Raw genomic sequence first — 26,066 nt, 5'->3', positions numbered from 1 at the left:
TCTGCAGTAAGGCCACAGCCATACAGTACACCTGGATGTCCACTGTACGAACTGGAGACCCCTGCTGGGACTCCATTTTTCTTATTCACTTTTTCTTTGTCGGGTGCAGCTTGTAGGTTGCAGTTTGACCTTTTACAGAGAAGCCAAACCAATGCTACTCATGCCATTGAGGTCATCTTTAATACAGTTTGGGAATCTCAGCTTGTCTTGATATCAGTGAGGTATTTCCTTAGTGAAGAGATCAACCAGAGACTTGCACTGGCTATGCCTGTATTGGGGGATGCAAATCGCAAGGTGGCCTTGCATCTGTGCAGCTTTCTTTGGGACCATACTGATTCCCAATATGCAGGTCTCCACTTGTGGCAAACTATTTCCTAAGGAAAAGACACAAAGAGGTGGAGGAAGAGCTTTAATCATCCCTCCTTTGTCAAAGTGAAACTTTTAGTTTCCATCAATTGCACTTTTAACCCTTAATGTCTGATTGTTTCTGGTGACCTCTTGAAACCAGCTGCTTCTTCCAGTTTGAGTGGCGAGAGGCAGGAGAGCTCTCCGCTGGGAGAATTTATGAAGTGTCAGAAATGTCCATCATAGCTGAAGGGCATTGAAAAGCAACTGTTTGGTCTTTTCCTGGAAATTAAAAGTAAAAAGCAAGCCATATGATGAGAGCATCTGTAGCAGAGAGCAGGCTGGCTCATATGAATCAGCATCTTCCTGGCTGTTACCTATAGCAGCCTTAGCCAGCTACTTATTCCATCACCTGCAGATTCTGTGGGCTGGGACCTCAGACTTACACCTTAAGGAGTGCTGGAAGCCAGAGCCACCAGCACTGAGCCATGGTCAAGTAAGAGCTGGAGAAGGCCTCCTTCACAGCTTTCTCGTTGAAGTGTGGGATGGTCGTTTGATGGAATGGGACCTTGGGCATTGCAGTGTGGAGCACAGTGACCTTGAACTGCTCAGATCCTGATCTCCAAAGAGCACCTGTGAAAGTTACCAGAAACCTGGGCTTAGTGGGGATGTGTCACAGCCTCAGTGATTTGAATCTGGATCTTCCTGGCACGTCCCATTGCAGCCAAGGATAATTTGGCCAAGCACGTCCAGAAGCAGTGCTGGGATCATGCTGGATATCTGTGAAACCAGTGCCAGTATGTGTGGTCAGAGCATCTAAATAAGTGACAGCCTCCTGCTGCCTTGGAGACTTGTTATGAGAAGGGGAAGGGAGACAAATTGCTAAATTTCCCTGGAACAAATGTTCATGAGGATCTGCTTTCAGGCATTTCTTTTCCTAGAGGACCAGGTGACATTCAGGGAGATTGTATTCTTTGCTAGGGTATCTACCATTTTCAAAAAAATAGACAAATTGTGCAGGCATGCTACTCATTCTCATTAAGTCCTGTAAATCATAAAAAGTGCAGAAACTCTCCTCATTTGGAGATCTCCCAGCCTGTTGCATGTGGGTGAACTGCAGTCATCCCTGCAAGTGTTTTCCTGCCACCTCACCCGCACCCATCCTGCTGATGGGACCTGGAATGACCCACTGAGCTTCTGGTGAGCAGCAAGACTAGTTCTGCTCTGTCTTACTCATCCCTCCTTCTGCTCCTTTATGTGGGCTCCAAAGGGTGCCTATCAGCACAAGCTCCTGCCACAGAAAAATCCCAACAGAGGAAGACTATTACACCAAGAAAGTGGCTACGGCCCCCATTTGAAGGGATCTGCAGAGAGGGTGATGGGGATCAGAGCAGAGAGGGGACTGCCATCTGGGAGGGACTGGGGCAAGATGACAGCAAGAGGAGTCACTTTGGTCACAGGCATCCCCTGGCTCTGGTATGAAGGGGCCTGGTTCCATCCAGCCTCTTGTGAGCAGAAAAGCCACAGACTCATGGCTGGCTCCCTCGCCTCATTGTCTGTGCACTGGAGCAGGGAGGGCAGAAGGCAAAGACACCAGGGAGGCCTTTCTGCCCCCCCGGCTCTGACAGGTCCATGACTGCCATGGATCAGGATTTGGGGTGGGTGGGAGACAGGGCATGGGGACCACCAAAACAAATGAACTAAAAAACAGTCTGATTATTCTCCACATGCTTGGTGTACATGATGCAAATTGATGTTTAAAGCTTATTTATTATCTTACATGCGAAATGCCAGCGGTGTTTTTCTAGATCAGTGGGTATCCGATATTTGGTCGGCGGGGAGACGACATCAGTGGGAGCGAGTATGTCTAGAGACTGTATATCCAGAGGCTAGGGTTTATATCATGGGCTGCTCTCGACTGTTATAATTTGTGGCACAGATTCAGCGAGAATCTGATCTGCTGAAAATATTTGGGCTGTGAAAACTCCCACACTGTGACAGATGTCAAGTCCAATTAAGTGACTCGTGTCCAGGTTTCTGTCCAATAGGCTTTCCCATTAAATACCAATTTAAGAGGGAAAAAATGCCGCCCCCTTTTCTCCGAGCCTTTATCTCTTCCGACCATCTCTAGGCGAAACCCTTTGGTACCAGGAGTGGATCTGCACGTATCTCCTCTCTGTCATTCTGTCTCGCCGTTGCCACCTTCCGCACCCCTCCTTGGCTTCTTTGCCACTCCGGGAGGGGTGGGAGGAGGAACTGCACTTTCTTTTTCTGCGTGTGAGCGTACCTTTCCCTGCACCGCCGTTATCTCTCGCAGCCGCTCCGAACCCGCGCCGAGATTTTCGTTTATTTTGTTTTGCTTTTCTTTTTCAGCGTTCGCATATTTTCCATTATCCTTACTCGAAAGATGCAGGAGGAGTTAGGAAGCTCAGGGATGGATGGGGGTTTCGTTTATCCCTTTTTTTCCTCCCCTCGCCAGCTCTTGAAGGACTAGAAGAAAAACTAAACCAAACATTCATTTTCCGACGGCGTCTTTCCCCTCCTCCTGCCCCTCTCCGCCGGGCCGGTGAATTAACAAAACCGCACGTTACACCACCCTCCAAAAAAAAAAAAAAAAAAAAAAAAAAAAAGAAAGAGAATAGAGAAGAAAGGAGGGAGCGACGCATTGTTACCCCGACCCGCGGCGTGCCTGCGCGCCGGGCCGCGGCGGAACAAAGCGGCAGCGCCGCGCCGGGCTCCGCGCCCCGGGCTCCGCGTCCGGCCCGGCCCGGCAGCGGCGCGGCCGCCGCGGGCGACGAAAGGCCGAGGGGGTGGGAGACGAGGAATAATCCCGGACAGTACCGGTGCTGTCGCAGCATCCCTTTTGTTATTTATCGCGACCGGGGAAGAGGAGGAGGAAAAGCGGGGGAGACGGCACTTTTTCCCCTGTAAAACCGACTGGGCGCAGCCGCTGGCGCGCTGCATCCCACTGCCCCGAATAAGCGGGCGGAGGAGGACTTTGATGGGGGAAACGCTTTTTCCTCCCCAGATGCATCGTAAGTAACTTAAGTTGTTATTCATACTCCGCAAACAAACACGGCGATAACATCTCTCATCTCTGGAGCGCTGGAGGCCGCGGCGAGGGATGAGATCTACCTTTCCCCATCCGAGCAGGACACTTTTCCGCTCGTAATTAATTTGATTTCATTTTGATTTTTTAATTTTTCCATGCTCCGCTCCCGGAGGGTCATTTGAACTGTAAAGGAATCGCCGAGGGGGCGAGGGGACCTGGAGAGAGAGGCTGTCCAAACGACTCCACCGAGGTAAGCAGCCTTAACAATATCTCCCTTTTGCAGGTAGCAAGGGGTATTGGTTTACTGTAATAATAAAAAGAAAAAAAAATAGGGAGGGGGACAAAAAGCCTCTTTCCGGATCAGCTCACTAAAACCCACTGTATGGATAATAAATAATAAAAACAATAAACCAAAAGGAAAAATTCAACTCACACCGCAGAAAAACCTCTAAGCAACTTTCTTCAGGAAGCACCTCTTTAATTGCCCATTTTCGTACAACCGCGCTGCAAATCCTCCCTCTCTAGTGGGCTTTCGCATGAGCCCCCTCGCTTGAATCCCAGTTGAAAGATGATTTTAAACCTTTCTTATGTATCTTTTTGCCCCACGAGATCGTTGATACCTGACCTGCGCGCTAGCCGGGTTTTTTCCCTACCCCTGCCTTGTGGGCCTGATTAACGTTCCTTATTAAAAATCGAAGAGGAAGCGTTTCCGACGGCCCTGGCAAGAGACGGCCCTTTCCCAGGGAAGGAAACGCTCTCCTCTCCCCCTCCCCAGTCCTGGCCTCCTGCGCACCCCGGGGAGTGCCGAGCCCAGGCCCCCGTTGGAGCTCCGCTGGCCCGCCACGCGTGCCCAGCTTCTCGTCCCGTGGGGGAGGCTTGGCTCTAACCTTGCCTGGGAAGAATTCCTCCTGCTCGTATTATTATTATTATTATTATTATTATTATTATTTCCCCAACCGTGTCTGAGGCCCGAGTGGGACTTTCCCTGGAAACTTTATGTGGAAATACTTGACAATCTGAATTCGGAGGAAGGGAGGACGCGATGTTCCCTCCTCCCTCGGTCTCGCTCCCCACCTCACTCGACACCCCAGCCGTAAACACACACACACACACACACACACGCACACATTTGTGTTCAAGGTTATTCACTAGTTGCCTGATGTATTGTTTTATTACATGCCGGCATGTCCACGGACGCGCTCGGATTTGTATTGCTGTCTACATGACAGATGGTGCTCTGTGAGGCCGCAAGAAGATACGATTCAATTTTCTTTTGAAAGGCACGTTCTCATTTATTTATTTATTTATTTAGCCTTCCCCCCTCTTTTCACGCAGGGTGGGGAGAGGAGGGAAAATTTAAAGGGATGGAAAAGTTAGGCAGCAGCTGTGGGGTTTTCTTTCTTTTTGAATCCCACTCTTAGAAAACGGAGACTCTCCCAACATCCCCGTTTGGTAACTGGCAAATCGCGATATGCACAATTAGCGCCAGGGAAGGAAAAAAAAGAAAACAGAAGGAGTGCAGAGAAAAGAGCGGAGGGGAGAACACAGCAGATACATCAGATCCCGTAGGGACTGGAGAAATAAATCTCCCCACTGGCCTTGTTATGTATGGGGAACCTTGATCTGTGTATTTAAAAGCATCATGTCTGTAGCCTGGATCCCATAGAGCATTACCAAAAGAGAAATGGTCAAGCAGAAATTGGCAGGACAGAAAAGACTCTTAAAATTGGGCGCAGGGGTCGGGAAATCGACATAATATTGGGCCACTGGGTATTAGCTTGTTTGAAAAAAATATATATTCTTTTATTGCTTTCCGGGCCTGTTCCTACACCCAAGCAAGCGCCTAGAATAACGGCAGGGAGTATATTCCGCTGAAGCTGCCGTCAAACTCTAGAAAGGAGATGGTTAAGTGTGGGGGCATCGTTTACCCCGATATTGCTCCCGTTAGTACTCCCTGAAGGAGCCGCGACCCGCCCTCCCGCTGCCGGCCCGGCTCTCCCTCCGGCGGTACTGGCGCCGAGGGCAAGGCGCGGGGACCGGCATGTCCCTTGTGTCCCTGCCCGTGTCTCTGCCCCGTGCCTTGCCCCTGTATCCCCGGTGCCCTGACTCGCTCTCTCCGCTTTCTCTGTCCCGGGAAGGCTCCTCCGCCCCCTCCAAGATGATGCTTAGCCCGGACCAAGCCGCCGACTCCGACCACCCCTCCTCGGCGCCCTCCGACCCGGAGTCCCTGGGCGGCGCGGACGCCCAGGCTCTCAGCTGCTGCGTGTCCGACCCGGAGCCCGCCGAGGGCGGCGGCGGCGAGGGCCGGGGCGGCGGCGGGGTGGCGGCGGGAGGGCCGGGTCGGGGCCGGCCGGGGCTGCACCCGCCGCCGCTGAGCCGGGAGGAGAAGCGGCGGCGGCGCCGCGCCACGGCCAAGTACCGCTCGGCCCACGCCACGCGTGAGCGGATCCGCGTGGAGGCCTTCAACCTGGCCTTCGCAGAGCTGCGCAAGCTGCTGCCCACCCTGCCCCCCGACAAGAAGCTCTCCAAGATCGAGATCCTGCGCCTCGCCATCTGCTACATCTCCTATCTCAACCACGTGCTGGACGTGTAGCGCCCGGCGGGCGCCCGGAGCCCCGGGACACCCCCCGCCCACCGCCCCCGGTCCGGCCGCGGCGGGCAGCGCCTTCCCCGGGGCGGGCGGTGGGGCGGGGGGGTCCCCGCTGCCTGCCCTCCCTCCCCGGGGGGGGTTCCCACCCGACCGAGAGCCCGCTTTTCGAAGAGAAGTGTAAAACCGGATTGTTTCTTCAGGCTGTCAAGTGCCCCTTTATATATATCCAAAAACATCTACTTGTGACCTTAAACGTGTGACCCATGGGTGCAGTTAAAAATAACTATTTTTTATTTATGGTAGAAGGAGTTGACAATTTATTTTTTTCAAGATTTATTTATTTTTCAGAGTGGTGGCAATTTTACTTTGGATACTTCGTGCCAATTGGTTTCTATAGTCGGGTGTTTACACTTTCTCCTGTGGAATATTATGTTTGACTTTATGAGTGTTTGTTGGGATCAATACAGTGGTCATTTTGTTTTCTTTTTAATTTATTTTTTTCCCTCCAATTATATTGCACTTGTGTACCACAAACCTCCCCTCTCTTCCTGTTTATAAGTATATTTTATATATATCAAGGCATTTGTTCTTGACCTTTTTTCTTTCTTTTCTTGTGTGGGATCGACAACCACTAGCACTTAACTAGAAGAGTTTTTTAAAAAAATTTGTTGTTATTCTGATCTATAGTTCTGTCTGAAAAGTACTTTGCAAATCGTTTATAAGGGAAGTAGTTTCTTTGTGAGTGTATATGTGCGTGTGTGTATACATGCATGTGTGTGGGAGTGAGCGTGTGTGTGTATGTGTGTGGTATATTTTTAGGAAAGGACTTTTTTCCTAAAAAAAAAAGAAAAAAAAAGAAAGAAAAGTAAATCCAGGACTGCTTTCCTTTGTGACAACCAAAAAAAAAATCTATAACCTGAAAATGTTTCATGTCCTTTGCTGTGAATCTCTTAAAACAAGAAGCGCATTCTAGGGATAAAAGAGAAAAAGAAAAAACACATCTGCTATCCAAAGATTTTAGTCTTTTTCAGGGTTTTTTTGTGTGTCTCTGTTGCTTTATATAATGCAATATTTTGTAGTGAAAATAGATAAATCTGGTTTCTATCTGATGCGTTTTTCATATCTCTCATGAATGGTGAGCTGTTTTGCATATAAATAAAAGTATCAAATAAAAGCTGTTTTTTCCTAATTATTTTTTCCATTGGTCTTTCTGTAAGACAGAGATGTGGTGCCCTTACGAATTAGGATTGCAGAGGCTTCTCAAGTCGTGCGTGGGAAAGCTTCAACAGGTTACCTGCGTCTTCCTAGGGAGTCTCAGGCTGCAGTCCTTCCCCCACAGCTCCCTTGCTCCAGCCGCTCTCAGCTGCCTGCCCTGCCGGAAATGCAGAGGAGACACAGGACCCTTGATGTCCCTTTCTCCCAGTCACGTCTTGACTGGCATCTGGTCATACATTTCAAAGTTCAGTCTGTACAATCCAGTCTGATGCTTGTAAGCACCTATTTTGCCACCTTGCCCTTTGCCACCCAAATGTACATGTTTCATCCTGCCTGAATGCACTGGATTTTCTTCCTTTTATTTAAATTCATCTTTGATCCCTCTCTGGCCAGGTCCAATTCTCCTGAAACCACGGAAAAATCTTGAACCCTTTCCCTACTTTAGAAAACCTCAACCACACTCTTTTATATAAGGCTTCACTGACAAACCTTGTCATTTGAAACACAGAACAGACATAGACTCAATGGCAGACAGGTTATTACCTGAGTAATGTGAGACCTCTAGACCACTCCATTTATTAAATCCTTTTCTTGTTTTCCACAAGGGGTTAATTTTACCTATAGTTTGAATACTGCCATTGACTCTGGTGGCTGCATCATCCATTGTTACTTGCTGGAGAGACAAAACCCTCCCCCCTCCCATTTTTATGGCTGACACTTTGCACAGCAGTTTAATTAAGTGTGGTCTTGACCAGCTGAAAAGCTCCATGCAGAAATCCTGTCAGAGAGGCTGCTAATTCCACTTTCTACCAAGTGGCACGCTTGCCATGTCCCAAGGGAGCACACATTGGTTTGGTAGTTCAATGCACAGTTTTTGAATCCTGCATCTTTTGGGACTGAAATAACTTCACCAAGTTTGGAACTGGTTTCCTTTGGGACAGACTTGTTTCTTAGATTCAATATCTGGCACTGTGTTGAGTTTGATGGCAATTGCCTGAGCAATATTATATATCCAGCAACCCTTCGTGCTACTAGCATTTGGAAGAACTTAGTTAATAAAAAGATAACTATAATATTTCCTTCCCAACAGTGGGGAATGCATGTTTTAGGGAAGAGAGTGCTCTGCAATGCCTGATTGTGAAGTACTGTGGCTGCAGTCACTGGCAGTCACTGATTCAAGCACACTGGTTATGGGATAAGTAGGTGTGAACCCCCCACTCCCCCTGGCCTCACTTCCCCCTCTGGGGGTCCTGCATACGTGTCAGGGGCATGGGCTGAGATAATGCTCAAGCAAGGTCCATGCAGTGAAGGTGTTGTGGATCAAGCAGCAGTTACTAGCCCAGGGTCTCAAGATCCCAGCCATGAGATGCCTCAGTGAGAAGCAAATGAGGCCTCTGTGTTGTGAGTACAGAAGTGTGACACGTGGAGATGTGTGGGAACAGCTCAGGTTTGGAAGTAAGAAAATCTTGAGGGTTGTTACATTTCTATCACCCCCTGAAACAACAGAGAGCCTGCTTGCACTCAGAGGGCAGGAAAGACTTTGCTTTTGCGGTATCCACAGGGTCAAGGCTCAAGTTTAACCTGCAGAAGGGTCAGGGCACCTGACCTGAAGATATCTCCTTTTCTTCCCAAGGTTTATATGATGGAAGAAATTACTTCTCCCTACAAGCCCTGTTTCACTTCCATACTCTCACAACTTTGTTTATATCCCTCACCACCATAACATCATCCCAACCACTTCTTTTTTTCCTGCTGGCACCAAGAAGGAAATTCATTGTCATCTAGCAGTTGGTAACTATTGAAAACAGAATGTAGGTTTTGTTTTGCTATCTCACCCCTTTCTTTATTCTCGGGAAAGAGCTGAGTAGTATGTACTTGATGCAAGGCCGATATAAGTCAAAAGCTGCATGGTTAAGTGCTCAAAAGTCTGTATTTATGAAGAATGGGTAAACAACTTTAACTCCACCTCACTGCAAGTCTGGGTTAGATAGCAATAAAGACTAATTATATAATCAAAGTTACTTTGCCTCTGTCTATGGTTCCCTCAACAATAAAGGAATGAATGACCTTGAATGACAATGCTATAGGAGGAATGGAGTGGAACTGCTCAGTGGAAGTTTATATCATGTGTGGCCAATCCAGCAACTGGCAGGGAAGAGACACAATTAATATTTCCTACTTTTTGAACTACATTCAGATACCTTTCTTTCACAACTAAAGAGGAGGTCATCCTACAAACCATGCAAGAAAGTGCACTCAACGACAGAGAAGGCAGAGTGCTACTTCTGGACCTTTAGCTGAGCCTAATAGAGGTACTTTAGGCCTGACTCAATCCAATACATAAAACATTTCATGGAAACATCCAGCATTCACAGAGAGAAGTAATTCCAGTGTATAGATCTAGAATATCCCAGTGCAAGGGATATCCAGTGCACCTTTAACATGAGGTGATAACACCTATTAAGACACATTTTCAGACCTATATGGACTCACAAGGACATGGGGCAAAATACACATTCACATTGGTATTTTTAGGGCATCTAATGCATTCATCTAAACCCTGGAAACAGATCCTGATCCTGATCCAGCAAATGAGGACAGACAGTAAGCCAAAAGTAACTTCTATAAATGAACATACTGATTTCCATAGGACTGTACAGCTAAGGGGGGACTGTATCTGAGTATCATACATTTTTCTAAGACATTGAAACACCTAAAGCACAAAATATTCCAAAGTATGGGCTTGTGTTTATGCTGCTATTACATATGCACATAGCAAACAAAGACTTTCTAGCCATAGACAGTCACTCACCAGCAAAGTACATGGTACTTTGTGCATTCAGGATCACACTACTCCCCAGCCACACAGTAGTATCTTATTGCTTGTGTTAAAAAGTGGGTGAGTGAGATAGGATATTACCCCTGACACTTACAGCAGATACATTCTGAGGGTCTTGGATGTGATTTGATATATTTCCTGTATTTCTAGCAAGGAGTATTTTTGTGTGTATGAGATAAAGGGGGGGGGTAGGGAGCTGAAGAGGATATGGTATATGAAACTCAACAACGAAATGGACCTTTTCCATTATATAGCTGTGAAGAAATACCATCAACATTCTATCTATCTATTCACATATCTATCCATCTAGCCATCCTGTAACCCAATTAACCCAGTTCTTTTAGGGTGAATAGATGTGTTCTGATATTAGCCATTATTTTTCAGTACTCTCAGTTTATTCTCCAGGGTGGGACAGATCAATAACTGCAATAGCAACCGACCCAAAAGGAAAAGGCAATCTCCTGACGTTTCTTATTTATTTCTTCAGAGCTGATTTCGTTTTTCCTGCCTCTTCCCCTGGTGACGGATTTTGCCTTTCCTGCCCAGAATGGCCGTGTTGTTTTATCCTGGGCTCTATTTGCATGTGAGCTTCAGATTCATCTTTGGCTCCTTGCACGGTTTGGGATGAGACCCTCCTGTCCCCAGAGAGGGGGGCAGGTGTTGCTCCAGTCGAGCGAATGGAACCAAATTACAGGACCGTCTGTCGCCTCCTCTGGGAGCCGGCAGAGGGAGGGGAAGAAGGGGAGGGGAGCGGGTTGCCGTATGACAGAAAAGAAAAGCAGAACATCATACTGATGCCGATAAGAGCTTGAAAACATGAGTTGCCCCAGCCCACAGCCCCACCCAAAACCAGGCAGCAGCCACCTGAAAGAGAAATGTTAGGAGCAGAGACAGAAATAAATTGAGTCACTGGGCTGGAATAACTCAGGCTTAAAAAGCTCAGAGAGCTCAGACTCTGTCCACTTTCAGACACACAAGCATGGGCATAAAGTTGGGCCAGCTAATGCTGCTTTTTTCTCAGCTCACTGCAGAGCTCTTTGATGCCACCTCCTCTGTCCCTTCAGAGCAGGCTCCTCTGCTCACCACTGCTCTCCACCAAGTCCTCACAGCCCAGTTCTGTCAGCAGTTCCTGCTCCCCTCCCTCCAGCTGCTCCTTCTGGCCTCCCCACAGCCAACCTGCCCTTCAAGGTCCCTGAGAGTGGGATGACTGCGCAGAAGTCCTGCTCCTTCACTGCCACCGCCAGCAGCCCATCCCCTGCAGTGCAGCCAGTTCTTGCTCCCACAGGGAGCTGCTTGGTGCTGCAGCTCAGGGGAAAAATGACAGGGCTGGTGTCTTGCATCTGATCTGTGCAGGCTTCTACCCAATCGACCTGAGAGAGCAGTTGATGCTACAGAAGTTACATCTCTCACCCACCCATTTGCTTAATGCGTTCTTAGCAAATTAATACAAGGTCCCCATCCGCCACCACCCCCTCTCCCCCCGCTTGCTTTTGATGCTTTTTTTCTCCAGAACACACAAGTGTGCACAAACACACACATTCACGTGTGAAACGATAGCTCTTGGAGTGATGGGGCACAGAGTCTCTTGGAAAGCAACAGGTGGTGGTTCTGGCTGTTCCTCACTGAAAAGCAAAGATGATCAGAGAAGAAAAAGCTGCTCTGTGGAGAATTCAGAGATCTGGGAGAAGGGTTGAAAAAAAGGTGTCATTAAAAGTGCTTAAATAAAAGCAAAAGCAGTGTGGAGTGAAAGAGAGAAAGGCAGAAGAAACCAGGACACGTAGGTGGAGGGTCCACATCAGGCAGAGACTGAAGGCGGAGACAACAGGAAGGATTTTGCATGAAGGTGGTGGGGTGTACATGTGAACCTGGGGAACACACAGAGGGAGCACTGAGGAAAGAAAAGCACCTGAGAAGGCAGGCAGCAAACATGGGAAAAGATAGCAGCAGCAATTGTGAGGAAGGAGAAGGATATGAGTGGCTGGGTAGAGCTGCTGGTATGGGTGGATGGGGAGAATACACTCTGGCAAGTCAAAAGTAGAAGCTTGCTTGGGGGTTAGAAGCAAGTTCAGTCCAGGAACAGACAGGCACCAGGCAGGAAGGGAACTGTAAGGAGTTGTTAACTAGACATTCAAAACTACTCAGGAGAGATCACCACAACTTTAATCATGACCAGAGGGATGGACTAGCACAGTAACAATTTTTCAAGGACCAAAAGACAAGGGGTTTGTCATATAATATTTATCCTCCAGAGAAATTCGCTGTCTCCTTGCTCAAAACGATTCTGTGCATAGAAGTGGCAGAAAGATTTGCAAACCCCAGGGCTAGAGCTCAGCAAGGGCTCACAGACAAGATAAACACAAAAAAAGAAAGAAAAGAAATGCGGAACAGAGCTGAGCAGGAGACAGCAGGATTTGACTGTGTGCAGTCACAGACAGCTCTTTCGCACATCTCAGACTCAATATTCCCAACATCAGGGGTCTTCTGACCATTTAAGCAATTTCAGTATTTAAGACAGGCTGCAAGACTATCACAGAAATTATTCCTACAAGATAGATTCACAAACCTGTATTGGACTTTTGTTGTTTGAGATAGCAAAGCTAAAGGCTGGTCATGAAAAATTTCAGAAGGACTACACGAGACTGATAAAATAGTGCAAGAAATTCAATCTAAATAAAGTGATAAGGTGATGCACACAGGGAAGAACATTTCTGACTTCACATATAACTGATAGGTCCTGAACCAAACATAGAAGCAAGATCTTGTAGTTATGATATATTGCTTCATGCTAACACCACCTTGGTTCTTTGTGTCACTGAAAAAGAAAATGAAATGCAAGGTATTATTATCATTGCTGAGAGAACAGAACAGGTAGAGAACAAGACAGAGAGCATCATTATGCCATTGCATAAAACCAAAGTAAGTCTGTATCCTGAATTCCGTGTGCAGTTCTGGTTCTCCAGTCTCAGTAAGAATACAGCAAAATTCCAAAAGCACTGAGAACGGCAGCAAGGGTAATCCAAAGCATGGATTAGCTTCCATACAGCAAATAACTAAGTGAAAAAGACTTAGCCAACAGTGATTTTACAGAAAGCCATCATATCCCAGTTACGAAGGGGATGGTGGAAAGGGATCTGTTGTTCCCTATCTCTTCCAATATAATGTGATACCAGGAGGCGTCAAATGAAACTGTTGGATGCCAGGTTCAAAACAAACAAAAAGAGGTGTCTCATCACACCATGTGCAGTAAAGCTGTGGAGCTCCTTCTTCAGGATGTTGTGAAAGCAAAAATGTTCTACAAGTTCAAGGACAGAAGCTCACAGAAGAGAAATCAGCTGAGGATTTTTAAATGTGTAGAAGTTGTTTCCAGTTCAGGCTCCCCTCAAGCCATAAACGGTTGAAGGGCAGCAGACTTCTAGCAGGAAGTATCACACATACTTCTACTTATTGGGATATTCCCCAGGCATCTGCTTTTGGCCCCCATTTGAACTGGGATGCTGGGATAGGTGAATGTTCAGTCTGGCTCAGTGTACATCTTCATGATCTGAAGGAAATAGATATTTGACAGATGCCAACATCTTTCAAGCTTTGGTCTCTTTGGACTTGAACACAAAAGCTGACTGTATGGCGAGTGCTCAGCAGGCCAATGTGACAAGATAAATATGATCATTTAGATAGGGAAGGAGGAGGACTTGTTCCCTGGGGCAATAAGCATAACAAATGTGGTTTTCCTGAAAGTCAAAGGGTTGGAGTTTGATGTCAGACACATAAAGATAAACCTACGGCAGTTCTACTGATCTCAAGGAGTTATTTATGTTTGTCAGCAGAATAACAATCCTAAGAAGGATCCTGAAGATAATCATGGTATGGTAGGATGGTCAAGTACAGTATGGGCTCCTGACTTGAATTTGGTTCCAGTCTTCTTGTCCTGACATTTTTACTTTGACAGGACTGCCTTCTAAACAGATAGGTCCTATTAATCAGGGTCACAAGTTCTTACCTTTCTTGAATTGCCCCAAGAAAACATAAGCTCAGGAGACCTTAAAATAAAATTGATCTAGCAAGGTGTTTAAAAGAAGCCAGTTTGGTTCAGGAAAAGGACTGCTGAGAGACTCAAGAGTTTAGATTCAGCCACTGTGGTTATCAAAACCTACCAAATTTCAACATACTTTAGATTCAAGTTTCAAAAATGAGAAAGAAGCATGTAAAAGGAAGGGGAGGTTAAATGGTAACGCAGGGGGAGTGAGAAGAGTGGTGTATAGGAACTATGAGGGGAATGGACAATCATCTTCTAAGTTCATCTGATTGGGGCTTTTCAGGTATTCAAAGGTGTCTCAGACAAACAAGTAGTCTCAGACACCAGATGTAGTTATTCAGACAATCCTAGTACAGACCTGCCTAAATTTTGTGTCCAGAGGCCACCTCCAGTATGAGCCAGGTCCTGCTGATCAGCTAGGTATGGAATTTTCAAAAGTGATTTGGCAATGCTCATTCCTGTTTTTTTGACAGGGATACAGAACACGAAAAGGATCCAGAGATTTAGAAATTACATTTAAATGCAAACATCAGTTTCCTGTACATAGTCTTATGACTGTCTCAAAGGCTACACTCTTTAGTTCAGGCTCTATTGGAGAAAGCATTGCTTTCAAATAAAGTGTCTTTAGAAAATGCAGAGCAGCCCCTCTGTCTCTCGTTATTCGGTGCTCCCTGCACAAGGCTCAGCAGTGCCAAAGGATTCTTTGAGAAGACCTCCCAGATTTCTTGATCTGTGAAGTATCTTCAAACAATGTGCAAAGTAAATCAGTGCAAGACTTTCCTACTCCATTTGACCTGTAACAGTATCCAAGGTTTTAACCGATTTGAACCTTACTCTGTAAAGGTGAATTTACCTCACTCGACCTTTTCTTGAATCATTCTTAAAAGCAGCTCTCAGTGGTGTGTTTACATGCTTGACCTACAGACACTGATAATATCTTCTCTGTATCATTCCAAGACATCCAGGACTCTTGATACCACATAATTTGCTTCTCAGTAGCATCCAAAAGGTGAAAGTACTACATGAAAGAAGATTCAGAGTACATATTTACAAGCTCACAGAGTGCATAGTGTTATAAGCGGCCAAGGCTAGGGTCAAATCCCATCAGTCTCACAGGGATTCTAGCACAACACCGAATTGTAACCAAAGAACCCCCTTGTATAATTTCTAAACATGCAGATGTTGTGAGTAGTCCCTTAAATATTTTCACCAGAAATAGAGGTTCAGGTGAAGGCCAACACAATATGAACTATTGAGGCAGATCCTAGTGAGATGAATATTTTGAAATCTCAGAATCTGAAACCCAAGGAGCATTCATCACCAATTTAATTAGGTGAACCAAAGCCTAAATGCATGGTGAAGCTTGTGCATGGCCTAACACACAGTCTTTCTAGGGTAGGGTTAAGCCACACTGGTTGGATGGCACAGAGAAACCTGTGTTGCTTGCTAGCATAAACAAGCTGTAATAGCATTCACTGCCTTTCTACTCAGACAAACCGCATTTAATTACCGTGTGTCCAAGTTACAGTAATCTGGATGCAGATAGAACTGGAGTAAATTGAAAGGAAATGGATTTTATGTTACAATGTAGAAAGGAAGAGCACATTAAGATAAAGATGATTATGTGGATTGGAAGAACCTTGTAAAAGATGATTGCGTTACAAACGATAGCATCTTCAGTAGGGGAATTTCTGCCATATGAAAGTTATAACGCTGTCACACTCAGAGAAGTCTCCACACCAGATCGGCTCCTTCTTCCTTTGTGTGGTGGCTCCTTAAGTTTCTCTAAAAGTTTCAGCTTCTGGCTTGACTGACACCAGCAAAGCCATTTCTCTAAATCTCTGAATCTCACAGCCAGTCTGGTATTTCTCTATGTCTCACATCCTCCTGGGAGACAACATATGCTTCCCTTTTCCACCCTTTACGTGTTTAGACTGCAAATGCTCTGTCAGCAGTATAAGGACCTGACCCACACAGCGGGAAAATTTGCAATCTGCCCAGTCCCACCCTGCCTGCGAAGCTGACCAGTCCCATCTAGCTTCATCCCACCATGAGAAGTATAAAACCCCTTGGCTAACACAGGTGCTTGCTCAGTGCCAGGCAGTGACTGAGCCACTCTGGTACGTGCCTCTGGAGAAACAAGAGCACGTGCTCTTACTGTTTGAGAGTAGTCACATGGGGATTTAATCACTCTTCCTAGCAGCGACATCTGAAAAAGATGAAAAAGGGAGCTGAGCAGCCTGTGCATGCCCATCTGCAGTCAGCGAGTTTGTTAAGGCATTGTTAGATCCATCTACCAAACTAGGAGCCAGCTTTCAGTCAGATGCCAGGCTGTTTTGATCCAGAGCTGTGGGTTAGCCTTGCCTTATTGCTGGCCACTGCATTATGAGAGTAGAAACTCTCTCTAATTATGGAGTGTGAGTAAAAGGCTGCACCCTTCAGCAAGCACTCAGAAGCAAGGAGGTTACCATCCTTTTCTCCTGGAGTGAGTACAACCTGAGTCTTTGTAGGTACTGCATCACAGTTGTTCTTGTCTTCTTGTCACAAAAGCCAGTTACTGATGTCTTCACCATATAATGGGATCCCTGCTTGACATGCCTGAAGCACAGAACTACAGAAAGCAGAAATATCCACTGAGTATCTGGATTAGCTGGTCCAGAAATGCTGAGTCTATTGTGTCTTAATGTCTCCTTTGAGAGAGCAACAGCATGGCTGGTAGGTAGCAGTAAGTCTGCTTTTTTTGGTCACGTTACATCAACTGTCTTATCATGATACTGCTGTCTTTATTTGAGGCCCTTCCAAAACAGACAGCTGCTTCATTACAGCTTCATTTTTACTGGTGTTGTGAGAAGGTGCTCCTTTTTAATTCACTGTAGGTATCTACCTGGCAAGTCCATTTGACAACAGTCGTCCATAGTGGTAGGGTTAATATCATCATTTGTAACTTTACTTCCTATTATAAGGAAGCATAATAGCAATTCATGAGTCCCTAAATTACATATTACTTGTTTCATCTTGGATTTTCCTATGTTAGAGTCATCGGGGTCTCAGATTCTTGGTGTTTTTGTCAGGATTTTTCTCATTCTTCAGCTTCCCATTGACCATGTGACTACCCACACTGTTGTGGTACCACTCTGAACTGTAATAGTGCTAAGCATCTGTCTGAATCTGGGCCTGTGTCTTTCCACAGTAAATACTTCAGTAGTCAATCCAATTAATTGTGCAGTACAGATATTTTGGTGTCAGGTATATTGTATCCAAGAAATTGCTGGAAGAATTGCTTCCATGTGTATGGAATCCTCCTGGTTGCTGACAGACCTGTATTTCTGTTCATATTTCATTCACGGTAACCTTACTGTTTTACTCACTGTAACCCTAATATTTCTGCTACTTATCTCTAGATATTTGACAAGCTTCATCAGCTTCCTTGATGCCACTGACCTTCTGATGCCAGCATGAAACTCCTTTGGCTCTTCTCTTTGATTTTCTCTGTTCCTGAATACCTTTGATGTAACCCTTTGAACATATTTTTCTTGCCTACCTGGCTGTGTTAACTTGTCTTTCAGGCACATCATTTCCATCACAAGAAATAGGCAGTTTTTTCCAAAGTTACTCCAAGCCATCAGTCATGTCATTCATCTGTTCTTTCCCACATCCAAATACCACCTCTGTAGGCCTAAGAATCTTCATATCACCAACCTTGCTGTTATTTTCCTGGGAGGGTAAATATGAAACACAACCTGAATGACAGTCAAAGGAAGGGATGTTTCCTAGGAAGGGTGTTGAACACACACCAATGAACATTGTGTTTTTCTAAAGCCTTATGCCGGAAGCCTGCTGATACATCATGTTCAGGTAATATATTTGAGGATAACAAAACATGTCTCTGATGGCCTGGAGTGAAAAATATTCCCTTTAGTTTATTTGTTTCACATCAGGAACTAAAGGAAGAATTTTATCTATTTCACCTATGACAGCAGATAGCTACTTAATTGACTTTTCTCCTTTCTCAGTGACTCCTGATGCTGTAAGTCCATCTGGACACACTTTTGGCCATTGGTGAAATGCAAAATAAACTTTCCTGTGTGTGGCTCTTAGCTGTATTCCCACAATCTGCACTTGTGGTATCCAGCACCAAAGCAGCCCCACAGGGTTAAGCACACTGCAAGGAAAACACAACTCAGGGCTGCACACTCCTGGTCTCTGTAGGGATGAGTCAGGCACTGTGGTCATGCATGCCAAGGATGGACAGGCAGTTCAGCTGTTAAACTCTGACAAAATTCTACTGGGCAAGTGCCAGTGAGATTCACTCTGCTTTTCTTTGGAGACTCACAATCTGGCCAAACGGGGACAGTTTTTCGGGGTATGACAGAAGTTGTATTCCCCATAGTGGAGTTCCCTTCAAGCCAAATTTCTAATCTCTGCTCCACAGAAGCTTTAGATCTTCTCAAAGAAAGGCACCCCTAGTCAATTTTAAACTACAGATACATCTGTTTCTTTTCCTCTAACCTCCTTCTGAGAAACTGCTTTTGAACTGCTCTGGATTTAACTCAGCTCCCTCAACCCAAACCACCAGAGACATCCACCAGGGCGGATCTCAGTCTCAAGGGTTACATTTGCCTCAGTTGTAAGACACTGGGAACAGATCCCTATAATGCAACCACTCTTGTAGAAAGCATTGTCAAAAACTACTTTTTCTTGTTTTCTACAAATAGCTGTAGCAGAAAGCAAATACAAGAGCCGAAAGCAGCAACCTTTTGATCTGTACCTATCTGCAATGCTAAGGACCCTACTTCTGCCACATTTATTTTTCTGTCTTTTCACTAAGCCAGCTACTACCATGAACCTTTCTCCTTTCAACCTCTGCATGCACCCACCAGCGCATTAATCTGTAGAAATCACTTCTTGTGGTTGCATGATGGATGAATTCAGCAGAGGCATGTCCTGCTAATACATCAATGGTGCGCAGTTAGGCCAGGCTCAAGGAGTCTGCTCTCTAACGATAGGCAAGAGAGCAGCCACAGTGTGCACTCTACATGTGAGATGGATGCCCTGTGAGAAGAGGTTTAGAGAGGAGAGGGGATGTGCTGCTCATGCAAATTTTCTACATTAGATTAGCCAGCATCAAGGCACAGAAGTAGGTTGCACCCAATTGCTAGGATTCAGAAGGAAAGGGACACAAAGGAGCAGTGTTGGATGGTTCTAAGATCCCTACACCTTGTTTAATCCCTCCCTAGGGAAGAATAACTGATGATCGCTGAAACTGAACAGCTCCTGTCTGAAAGGAGCATGTGCCTGCCTCACTTGAAGCTGGACATGTCAACCAAGGGAGGATAAGACGTAGACACTCAGAAAGATTCCTAAAGCTTCCATGAGCATAACCACTGCTTGTACTCACTGGTTTTGCAATTTACTTATTGCATTTCTACAGGTGTGAACAGGTCAGATTCAGCTTGTTCACTGGTTTTGATATGCTTCATTTTTTTTGGCTCCCTCTCTTCGAAACAGTGGAGTCATGCACCCTGGAATTAGGCACCCCATACACATCAATAAACTTGCTGGATGGGTAGGGGATGATGGACACATTCGGTAGGATCCGTTGCGTGCCACTTCTGAAAATGAGGCCGGGCCACTAACACAGCACTAGAAATCTCACTTGAAATGATTGTTTCTGAAAATCTTGGCCAGGATCAGATCTCACGTTTTGCAAAACTCTCCTCCGCCTCCAGACTGATTATATTACTTTGGTGTATTTATTACGAGCTGGGTGCAATCAGTTCTCATGATGAATATCCCTTTAAAAGTCCTACACCGATTACTCATGTGCTACCTGCTCAATGGAAAGGGACCAGTGAATCTCATTTCTTCACTCAACAAAGATTCCCCTGCCTCCCTTTCTATCATTATATTTCTGGAAGCTCTTTTCCTCTTTTTTTTATTTTAGTCCTGGGTGTCCCCTGAGCTCTGTGATTGCATTTAAAACAGACACAACGACATTATGAAGCATTAAACTAATGGCATTTGAGACCATTTTTCTCCCATAAACCATTATGACGTCCCTGGAATGGCTGGCAGAGGGCTGAGCACCAGCGCCGCCATCCAGGGCTGCATCCCTCTCTGCCACTCGGTACCCGCTTTGGGATTTGAGGTGCCATCTCTTGCACTGCTCTCGCTGTAACAGTCCCCAAGAAAGCTGTTTTGATCTTCAGATGAGTTGTTTGGCACGACCATAATGACAAATACGTGAATGGGGGGTTAACCATGAATTGCAAAGTACCCATCAAATCCCCAAGGTGGAGAGGAATATATCTTCCTTCACACCCTTTTGATGTATAGTTAATTACATGAATCTGGAACTGTTACCATGTGCAAACACGGTGAAAATTGACTTTCTAAGCCATCCCTGGCCCCTCTGCATATGTCGCTTGCTCCAGCCCAATATCATGCTCTGTCTGTACACACACAAAAATATATAATCAGTGCTGGCTTAGACTTCTTTTTTGATAATCCAGTACTATATGTTAGAGGGAAAGAATGGAATGTAACATCCTTCAGGCCTGATGCAGCTTTTTTAAAAAGAAGAAGAAAAAAAAAATCCTTATTTTATATTGGTTGTTCTTTCTCTTACCTGAATAAAAGCTTTAGCACAGCTTGAAAGGGTTGCATGTGCTGAAATGTAGCCCAAGGATATGTGTTATTATCCATCCCCTCTTGACCAGCAGGGTCTCGGCTCTCTCTCCCTTTCAGCCTTTTGTTTGAACAGATGGGATTGGGGAACGAAGGGAAAGAAAGGCAGTCTGTTCTCATTAACGCTCCCAGTACACAAACACAAACCTGAGCACAGGGGACCTACAGAACAGGACTGCTTCCACTCCACACACATCCACTGAGACCATATGTACCCACACACAAAGGCAGACAGAAGACTCACATCAAGCCAGCTACTAGGCATTTACCAAGGATGAGTCCTCAGCAACTATTTAATTTTTTTTTTTCCTAAAGCCTTCATAGGTCATTCCTTTTTATTCAGCTGCCCAATTTAAAAAATAACCTTCACTGACGTGATGTTGAAGCTGTTTTAAAGGAAAGATTGTCATCAAATCAGCCTAACACCTGAGCTGGAAGCATTTGTTTTGTCTTGGTTTGATGTGAGCTATGTGAAGGGGTTTCAGGCTGAATCTGCCATATCAGGGACAAGGTTCATCTAGCCCGGTCTTCTGGCAAGGGCCAAGGCTGCATCTTTTGGAAAAGGTGCTCAAAAACCTGCTGTTGCCCATGATGGACTACCTGTCCATTGAGAACATCTCATGAACTCTGCGGCCAGGGTAGCACTTCAAAGCTGAGTTCTTCAATTTCCACCGTGGCTCTTGCATATTTTTTCCATATTTACTGATGGACCTCTTGGAAGGACCATTTAAACAAATATTTGATGCTTTTTTAAAATCAGGCACGGTCACTGGCCTCAGTGATCTCCTGTCACAGTGAATGCCTGCATGGGCAGCATGTAAGGAAACATCTCCTTCCAGCAAAGCTTGACTCCTCACTTTCAAAAAGGGCAAGCAGCTCCAAGCTCTGCAGCCTGGTGGCTCATCAGCCCATGGCAGCTGAGCAGAGGTCACTGCCCACAGACTCTGACAAACTCAAAGCCACTTGAAATAGTGAAGATGGGGAGGTGAGGCAACTTCTTCAGCATCCCCACGGCATGCCACACATCCATCCCAGGTGCGGGGCACACACAGATGGCTGCCATGGTGTGACTGGCTTGTGGCAACTCATTAAGCTGCTGTACTGTAGCTGCACGCTGGGCCCAAACCATGCATGGAGCCACAGGAGAGTGGGTCTCTGTCTGAGCAAGCTCCTCCAGATACAGAGTTTATCCCTCTTCTCTTCCTGAGTGGTGATCATCACTGCAGTGAGGAAAGGACTTCAGGGCAATTCAGGTCTCCCTGCCTCTACCTTCCTCGCCAGGCTTGCTCTGGCTCCATTTGTGTTCACCTGCCCTCCCCAGCATTAAATGGGTCAGGTCTGAAAGGAAGACATGCCAGACATCTGCAGCTGCTTAAGAAGGACCCCCAGATCAGAGGCACAACAGACATCTGGGTGGCTCTAAACAAGGACTGGTGACAGAAGTAGTCAGAAACCAATTCTCCATATAAGGTCTTTGGTAAAAGCCCCTGACTGACCTTTGTAGATAATTTTTCCCCAAGAGCCTCACTATACCCTAACAATCATCATATCTTTATTTAGCTATTTGGTAACAAAGTGAGTGAAGCTTGAGAGTGGCTCTCCTCCAGCTGCACCACACTCTCCTCCAGCTGCAGTAGGCTGCTGTGAGCTGGAGACATGGCAGGCTCTTTCCTCAAGTGTAGGAGGAAACAACTGGATATTATGTCCAGCATCGGGTAGATCTATATTTCATTACAGCCCCGGGCATTTAACATGCATTCTCAAGAAAAGAGAGCTGTCATTTTTTCCCCAGGTATTGTGAGCGCAGGGAATGCAGACCAGAAAATGAAGTGGTTCTCCCCGCAGGGCTGTTTGCAGAAGATCACAGGGGAGCCAAGGCAGAGAAGCATTAGTACTCCTGCTCGCAGGCTCTCACATGCTCTCTGAGCACGCAGGGGCAGGTTTCCATAGCCACACACCTCCTTCGAACATGGCTGCCCTGACACGTGCTCTTCAGGTTATTGCCAGAAGACGAGCGGTTGGCAAGGCACCCTCTGCAGGCTTTTTTCCATGCATCAATTGCCCAGTTTCCACAAATAAGAGCAGCAGGGGCAGAGCCCAAATGCAGCCCCCTGTTACCCAAACACGGACTGTCCCAGAGCGAGCTAAAGGCTTTACAGGAGGCTCTGGGCGGTGGGCCCAGGTTGCACATGAGCTAAACCATGAAGGTGCAGGTCCCCACACCACCTCAGTCCAACTGCTCTTACTAGCTGAAGCACAGCTTGTGTCCTGAAGCAGCACCACTTCAGCAGGGTGCAGAGCACAACCAATGAACCTTGAGAGGCCCAAACCAGCAGCAAGCAGGTGCAGCACAACCCTCCTCGCATCACTGTCGGTGATGGCAGCAAAAGTAGCATTGGAAAAGCAGCCAAGGCCAGGACACATCACTTGGTACAAAGAGATGTTCAGGAGAAACCCCTGTATGCCTGCACACCTCCCCCTGCTCCCAGCCCAGGACTGCACCAATACCTGCATGCCTTGCAGTTAGCAAGGAATGGCAGTGCTTTCAGCCAGACCATTACTACCTGTTTACAAGGGAAAAAATAGAAAAAACAAAACAAACCAAAACCAAAAATATAACCCCCCAAAAATCCAAACTTAAGAGTAAGAAGGGTCAGCTGAAGTCTAGGAGTAGTGAGATTTCCATAATTGTCCTCTGTCTCTTTGGTAGAGGCAATTCTACAGATTCAACTCTTGTGTTCACTCTATACCAAAAATGCAGCCTGGAATTTGAAGTTACGCATCTAGTAAAAACTCTTCGCAAAGAAACAAGTTTCAGATCAATGACAATATTTTGCTTCACTTTAAAAATAAAGCCTAGGTGAGAAGCTGCTTGAAAATTAACTATTAATACAGAGCATTTCAATAACTTGGAAATGTTCCATCTTTAAATCACCTATGAGGGCAAAAGTGGGTACAATGAAAAGGAGCTCACAGTACTGCTGCAAAATCAGCAAATGGCTTGGACTGCAAGTCGTCCTGCTTCAGTTAGGCTGTGTCATAGGAAGATTGATCAAACTCCTCTCTGCGGTTATTTCCAAAATGTCCCAAAGCTATACGATTTCCCTACACAGCTATTACTAGCCCTGCTTGGAAACAGGATGCTGCCAGACAGCTCTTTGGTCCAATGTAGTTGTCACAACATTGCGTACGATGTTTTGCTCCATCACGTACAAGAGAATCTCTTTCAGACCATCTGTGCCCCAGAGCTCAGGGTAGCACTGTGCTACCTGAGCCTGCAGTGCTACAGGAGAGATCAGCCTAGGGTAGCACTGTGCTACCTGAGCCTACAGTGCTACAGGAGAGATCAGCCTGTGTCAGGCTGGGTCCTGGAGCCAAACCACTGCTTGAGCTCCACCCTCTGACACATCCACCGTCAGCAGCTGGATGCACCTTGCTGTACCCCAGCTCTCACATCGTTTCAGACACCTAGAAGAGAGAATGGACAAATGCCCAGGGTGCTGGGGCTCTGATGCCAGCTAGAAGTAGGAGGGCCCACCAGTGCCAACAGGAGCATTGCTTCAGCCTTAATGGTCTGCCAGTGTAGATATACCTGTTTATACTCTGCTGAAAAGGACCAAGGGGTTACAAACGGAGGCCAAACCAAGTGCTTTCATTGTGAACAATGCCATCCACATTCTGGACTACATTAGGAGAAAGGTGGCCAGCAGATTGAGAGAAGTTATTGCCCCAGTCTGCTCAGTCCTGGTGAGACTGTGCCTAGACACTTTGTCCTGTTTGAAGCCCCCATGTTCCAGAGGGATATTGAAAAACAAGGAAACATCAACACAGTGAGGAGTCTGGAGTACATAAATTATAAGAAAAGGTTATAGGAGCTGGGCTTGTACTTTGGTGAAGAGGGACTACTAGGCAGTACAAGAGCAGCCTACACTTATTTCAAAGGGAACTCCAAAGATGATGGAGCTAAACCCTCACACAGTCCTAGTCATGCACAGGCAGTGGAGACAATGTAGAGAGGATGAAGGGAGAGTTCTGTGTGATGGTTCCAAAAAACAGGAGGAGTTATTCAGGAGCCAGAGTTGCTGCAGGCAGAATGTAACTGTCCTCTCTCCTAAGTTTTCCTGGGATCAATAATCAGAGGTCTCAGTTCAAGTCAAGGGTCAAGTGTTTTCACTGAGCTTCAGAAGTTGGGATAACTCCTCTGTGAAACACAGTTGAGATAACTGCAGCTGTGCAAGGGTCTTTTTAAACTGGTCCTGGATCTAGTTTTTCATTATGTCCCTCCATCTTCACACATAATTCCTGTCCAAATCATTGCAGGACCATGACCATTCTTATTCATCTACGGTGTTTAAAATTTGGATCACAGCTTATACAGCGGGGCTGAAGACAGCAAGTAAAACACCATATGTTCATTAGCTCTGAAAATTGCACAAGTCCAAAGCCAAAACTTCCCATCCTCTGAACTCTGTAGAACTGTGGATATGGATGGAGATCTGAATCTTGTGTCTGGTTGATCCAAATGCTCCTAAGTGGCAACTAATGGGGGAGGATGGGCTGGCTGCTGGACTACAACTGCTAGCTGCTGCCAGTTCCCAGTACTTCAGTGCTGCCTGGCCTGCCACTTGCTCTGTTCTCACTGAAGAGCTGAAACTGGGATGTTCAGCTTGAGCAGATCTTCAGCTTTGCTGCTTGGACCAGTTTCTACCTGAAAGCTCACTCTTGCCCCCAGTTACACGTATACCCAATGCACCCACTACAGCTGTGTCACAGACTGGCACATACTGGGGCTGAAGTGCCAAACTGTGAAAGAAAAGGGAAACTGGAATGGGTAAAGAGGTCCATCTGAAGATGGGCTCCACTGTGTTCCTTGCTCCAGGACCCGGATCTATGTCATCAGTAGTCACAAGAGCTCAGCTCCCCAACAGCTGACTCTGTGTGTTTGTATTCAAGCCTTGCACGTGAATGTAATTTATGGTCCTCAAGAAAAACTAGGTCCTTTGGTCCCAGATGGTGGGTGCACAGGGAGGACAGCAGAAAGAACAAGCTGCCCATCTTGCAATCCAAAATGAAATCAGCAGTGGCTGTACTGGCAGGAGGAGCCATGGCCACTCTGTGCTGTCTGGACTATTTCCCAGAAGGGACGGCAAGGCCTGTGTAATCAGGCTCAGCTGGTAATCAGGCAAAGTCCAAACTAGCATAAAGACTAAATTATCCCTTAGTCCTTCCAGCTCAGGGGAAAGGATATTGATAGGGGAGGCGAGGATGGCTGCTGGACTGCAGCTGCCAGCACCAGCCCATGCAG

General features: G+C 46.2%; 1 protein-coding gene across 5 annotated transcripts; it reads left to right on the top strand.

The window, feature by feature from the left end:
• The first annotated feature begins 2,347 nt into the window (after nucleotides 1-2,347).
• NHLH2 (nescient helix-loop-helix 2) lies at nucleotides 2,348-7,161 on the top strand. 5 transcript variants are annotated; one of them, XM_050333607.1, is made up of 3 exons: nucleotides 2,348-3,380; nucleotides 3,570-3,647; nucleotides 4,627-7,161. In XM_050333607.1, the coding sequence occupies exon 3, from the start codon at nucleotides 5,439-5,441 to the stop codon at nucleotides 5,988-5,990; it is 552 nt and encodes a 183-aa protein (XP_050189564.1). In that variant the 5' UTR covers nucleotides 2,348-3,380; nucleotides 3,570-3,647; nucleotides 4,627-5,438; the 3' UTR covers nucleotides 5,991-7,161. The 5 variants fall into 5 exon arrangements, with proteins under 5 accessions (XP_050189564.1, XP_050189568.1, XP_050189567.1 ...); XM_050333611.1 differs by having other exon boundaries at nucleotides 2,349-3,380; nucleotides 5,536-7,161; XM_050333610.1 differs by having other exon boundaries at nucleotides 2,365-3,647; nucleotides 4,627-4,677; nucleotides 5,536-7,161.
• The last annotated feature ends 18,905 nt before the right edge of the window (nucleotides 7,162-26,066 follow it).

The sequence above is a fragment of the Myiozetetes cayanensis genome, unplaced genomic scaffold (genome assembly GCF_022539395.1).
Source record: "Myiozetetes cayanensis isolate MyiCay16 unplaced genomic scaffold, myiCay2020 scf5-8, whole genome shotgun sequence".
Classification (NCBI taxonomy): domain Eukaryota; kingdom Metazoa; phylum Chordata; class Aves; order Passeriformes; family Tyrannidae; genus Myiozetetes; species Myiozetetes cayanensis.
The sequence above is the reverse complement of the archived record's forward strand: the minus strand, read 5'-3'. Positions and strand labels throughout refer to the sequence as shown.

Coding starts and splice junctions, on each gene's coding strand:
- NHLH2 (XM_050333607.1), top strand. CDS start 5,439: ATGTCCCTTGTGTCCCTGCCCGTGTCTCTGCCCCGTGCCTTGCCCCTG.